Source organism: Brachyistius frenatus, unplaced genomic scaffold (assembly GCF_029030835.1).
Source record: "Brachyistius frenatus isolate BFR_SWC_R1_liver_20210118 unplaced genomic scaffold, ASM2903083v1 Contig_682, whole genome shotgun sequence".
Classification (NCBI taxonomy): domain Eukaryota; kingdom Metazoa; phylum Chordata; class Actinopteri; family Embiotocidae; genus Brachyistius; species Brachyistius frenatus.
The window spans coordinates 1-5000 of record NW_027211281.1 but is presented as its reverse complement, the minus strand read 5'-3'; the positions used below and the strand labels follow the sequence as shown (position 1 = coordinate 5000).

The 5000-nt window shown below is 45.7% G+C and overlaps 1 protein-coding gene across 4 annotated transcripts in view; it reads right to left on the bottom strand.

Moving 5' to 3' along the window:
• Positions 1 to 3340, bottom strand: part of pik3c3 (phosphatidylinositol 3-kinase, catalytic subunit type 3) — an 11641-nt gene extending 8301 nt beyond the window's left edge. For 2 of the 4 annotated variants that reach the window (XM_069688702.1, XM_069688703.1), the window contains exons 1-5: positions 2793 to 3325; positions 1099 to 1287; positions 858 to 1001; positions 636 to 765; positions 483 to 509 (exon numbers count right to left, since the gene is read on the bottom strand). In XM_069688702.1, the coding sequence (XP_069544803.1) occupies positions 483 to 509; positions 636 to 765; positions 858 to 1001; positions 1099 to 1287; positions 2793 to 2908 (606 nt within the window). In that variant the 5' untranslated portion in view covers positions 2909 to 3325. Of the gene's footprint in view, positions 1 to 482; positions 510 to 635; positions 766 to 857; positions 1002 to 1098; positions 1288 to 2792 lie in introns of all 4 variants that reach the window. The other 2 variants (XM_069688705.1, XM_069688704.1) reach the window with 2 other exon arrangements.
• Between the last annotated feature and the right edge of the window lie 1660 nt (positions 3341 to 5000).

Sequence of the window (5000 nt, the reverse complement as noted above, 5' to 3'; positions counted from 1 at the left end):
AACAATGAGTGAACTGGAAGCAGCCTGAACACAAAACCTGGAAATGATTCAAGTCAACTGCATTAAAAAAAAAAGATAATAATAATAATAATAATCAGGAATCAGTTTGTTTCAGCAGCCGATCGAATCAGAAAGTATCAAAATAAAAAGTTGATGATCATTTTCTCGTGTCCACATAAACATGAAATCCATGCACACACACCGCAAACAAAAACCATGTGTGTGACGCTTTTTAAGGACGCAGACACACAACACGTGTTCACAGCAGCCGGCGACATGTATTCATAAAATCACCCAGCGGGCTTCTGATTGGTTCCCCAACAACGTGAGGACGGACAGATCCACGTCCCGCCGCACCATGAGAGTCGTTTGCAAATACATCTCGACCGAGGCCACACACACACACACACACACACACACACACACACACACACACACACACACACACACACACACACACTAACTCATCCACGTGTACTCACATCACTGAGGACCTCCAGGTCAGGGCCCTGGAACAGACGATAGTTTAAACATCTGTGGGTTTCCTTCTTTATCTCTCACACACACACACACACACACACACACACACACACACACACACACACACACACACACACACACACACACACAGGTACCTTGGCGAGTCTTCCCATCTGGTCCTCCGTCAGGCTGCTGCTGGTGCGTCCCGGTGTGGTGGTGGGCTCCCCCCCGTCCCCCTCCACCCCCGGCCAGACCTTCAGGTCGTGCATCCCTTGCCGGAACATCCTAGAATAAAACCGGAGACGTTTTTAAGTCACATATTTTTGTGCCTTTTTACATCTTTGTTTAACGAGATCAAAGTGCGGAGGGAAACTCGCCCGTATTTGCCGAACAGGGTGACGGTCGTCCCGCCGACGGGGACGGCTCGGCCCGGCCCGTAGATGTCCCACACGGTCAGCGCCACCTGGGCGCTCTGAGGGAGGTCCGGGTATTTCACCGGCAGCCGCAGCCACTCGTTCCAGCTGGAGAGACAACAGAGGAGTCGGACTCACGGATCTGAGCAGCTCCACGGTTCTGAACCCAAACATCACTTCAGACAACACAAGACCACGTTCTTACTTCCAGCGGGTGCTGAAGGCTTTGTAGGAGGTGCGGACCGGCAGGGCGAGAGGTTTCCCTTCGGCGAACACCTGACAGGTGACGTAGAGGTCGGAGCAGTTCTCCTGGTAGAGGCCCGAGAAGCGCAGCATCGGGTCCTCCAGCAGCGCCTTGTAGCTCTTCTGGTCCCGTTTGCCCTCCAGACTGCCGCTGCAATGCACAGAAACCATGAAACCAGGAAACCATGAAACCAGGAAACCAGGGAAACATGAAACCAGGAAACCAGGAAACCATGGAACCAGGAAACCAGGAAACCATGGAACCAGGAAACCATGAAACCAGGGAAACATGAAACCAGGAAACCATGAAACCAGGAAACCATGGAACCAGGAAACCAGGGAAACATGGAACCAGGAAACCAGGGAAACATGGAACCAGGGAACCAGGAAACCAGGAAACCAGGGAAACATGAAACCAGGAAACCAGGAAACCATGAAACCATGGAACCAGGAAACCATGGAACCAGGAAACCATGGAACCAGGAAACCATGGAACCAGGAAATCATGAAACCATGAAACCAGGGAACCAGGAAACCATGAAACCAGGGAACCATGAAACCAGGAAACCATGAAACCAGGGAACCATGAAACCAGGGAACCATGAAACCAGGGAACCATGAAACCATGAGGCCGTCGGACCGAACCGTCCTACAGGAACATCCTAAAACTCCGTCTTAGAATAAGACCGTCTTCAAATATCCATCCAGGTTTCCTTTCAGCTCACTTTGCTCGACATCCAAGATCTTCACATTGAATTCAATAGAAATATTTGAACACATCTTCTATTGTTTTTACTCTTTAAGCTGCTTGAGTCCAATCCTGCAGTCAGATGACGGAGAAACTGATCAGACTTTTTTAATGTACGTAATTATTCACAACTGGACTCATGAGCTTCGTGCATGATTTAAATACACGTTGGTGAAAGTAAACAACAACAATGGTGTGAATAGTCTGAAAAGTGTTCAAAATAGTTCACCTTAATTAATCTGTAAAATAATAACAATAAACACAAAACATAAAGAATCAAACGCACCGCAGTTTATCAGCAATCAGGCAAAATATGAACTGGAAAATGATTATTTTCAAAATCGGCTGATAGTTTGATTAAAACAGTTGACTGACTAATCTTTGCACTTTTAATCACTAATATTATTAACTAGGGAGAGATGAAGGCCAAATAGTGACTTTACTGAGGGAGAATAAATGTATTTCAAATCTGCCACCTGAATAATAAATTCAGGTGATTTATTAATGTAATAAAACTGCCAAACAAATGTGAAGAGGTTTGTTTGTTTGTAATCTCCATGAATTGCTGAGTCGGTGTTTCTGTACAAACATCCATCACAGCCTCTAAAGTGAAATCTTTAAATCCTTCAAACACTAAAATATCAAATTCACAAACCAACAAATCCGTGAAATCAGCTGATCGTCACATTTCGGCTTCATAAACGTTCACAAAAAATGAAAACAGATGAATAATCAAGTTGTTTTCAGGTCTCAGAGGTGGAAATGAAGAAGAGTTGGAGGATTGAACAAGTTCAGAAAACGATGTTAAAGTGAGAAATAAAGAAACGAGAATCCAGCGGAGTCACGAGACAGATGAGTCCCATCGGAGACAGATGAGTCCCATCGGAGACAGACAGACAGAAACTCACATCTTCAGCTGGACGTTGATGTCCAGGTCGCAGCTGAACACGTAGTTGAACTTATCGGTGTCCATCGTCCACCGGGAAACACGCAAATCTACCGACAACCGGGACGACTTCACCATGAAATCCCGCTCGGTCGGAGGAGACTTTGCGGTGTTGGGCGACAAGGCCTCGGATCAGCACACACACACACACACACACACACACACACACACACACACACACACACACACACACACACACACACACACACACACACACACACACACACACACACACACACACACACACACACACACACACACACACACACACACACACACACACACACACCGCCGAGCCCCGTTAACGGCCCCGAGCTCACGGAGGGAGACGCTGCCGGTCGCTGCACGCGCTTAACCACGACGACTTTCTAACGACACGCGTTCACGGTGAAGACATTCTTTTAACGGACGTCTCACCGGGGCATGATTCGGTGTTTTTGGGAGCGACACAACAACACAACAGGAACCGATGTTACAGCCAGGCGAGAGCAGTCACTCCCCGATGACGTCAGGCCCAAGGAACCGAACGGTCGATCGTCAAATAGTCGGATTGATTGATCGAGTCTGATGCGGGAGAGGAGACCGGAGGAAGAGGCGGGGCTTCCACCGTGCTGATTAAAGGGGCAGTGCAAAATAAAAAAGAAGCAAGTATTGTCTTAAAACTGCAAGCAGTGATCTGCGGGCTTCACGTCGGGGATCAGCGGGTCGCGGCCGCCGGCTCCCCGACGTGCAGCACGCGAGGGTCGGCGTATTCCCGCTGGCAGTTTTATTGTTTTTCTCGACCTTGTTCCTTATTATTTATTTTTTTTAAGTCTTCTTCTGGCTGCTTTAACATCTTCAAAAACTCATGAAAGTTGGTGCTTGAGTTTCATGAGGTTTGGAGCATCGTTTGACCTTAAACATCAACTTCCTGTGTCACAGCGAAACATCAAACTTAGCCATGTCGCCCTGGCTAGACTATATACTATATACTATGCCATACTATATACTATACTATATACTATTTAATAATACTATATACAACATAATAATAATATATACAATATAATGATAATATATATATATATATATATATATATATATATATATATATATATATATATATAGAGAGAGAGAGAGAGAGAGAGAGAGAGAGAGAGAGAGAGAGAGAGAAATGACTTTTCTTTAAATGTTTTGGACAACACACTTTGGAAATTTGGATGACTTTTATATGACTTTTTGGAGTATGACCTTTTTCTGAACTGACATGCACCAAGTTACTTCTCACTGTGAGGCAACTCAACCAGTACACAATGAAAAAGAAAAAAGTCTCTTTTGGACTTTTTTTTTTTACCTTTGGTTTGTGGCTTACCCTTACAGGGACTCGCCTTAGGAGGTCTCGCCCTCCGTGAACCTCGTGTGTTACCTCGGGTAAACGAACCTCGTGTGTTACCTCGGCGGGTAACCTTGAACCTCGTGTGTTACCTCGGCGGGTAAACCTTGAACCTCGTGTGTTACCTCGGCGGGTAAACTGTGAACCATGTGTGTTGTGTTACCTCGGCGGGTAAACCTTGAACCATGTGTGTTGTGTTACCTCGGCGGGGCTCAAACCCGTGTCTTCATGAGGTCGTTTCCAGCTGGGAGTCGGCGTCGTAGACCGTGGGACCATCTTCGGTGGCGGAGAATGAGTCGTGGCAGGAGAAAGTGTACCACGGAGTTCACTCAACAGGTAAAAGATTCTACTTCACCAATGGTTCAGATTCCACTTGTTGATGGTGATTCAACTTTTAGTGAAGTTGAAATGTTTGGATAAATTGAAAAAGTTTTGCATTCACTACCCATTACAGGAAGATATGTAATATCACTGCAGACCCCCTTGAAAACACGTATATCTACTATCCAAAGAATGTCTTTGGCAATTTTGGTCGCATTTGAATGAATATTTGTGGACGGTCAAGTTATAGGTTGCAGTGAGCCAAAGATTTGTCACAATGCTGAATAACTCCTGGGAAGATTGGTGGTGTGGTGGTTAGCACTGCTGTTTCTCAGCCAGAAGGTTTGGGGTTCAATCCCCACCTTTGTCATGTTTTACAAAAAAAAAAGTCATTAGTAATTTCTGACTTTGACAATGCCGGTTATTTTTTGAACAACATGCCAAAGCATGACTTTTGGGTCACTTTTTGACCACGAC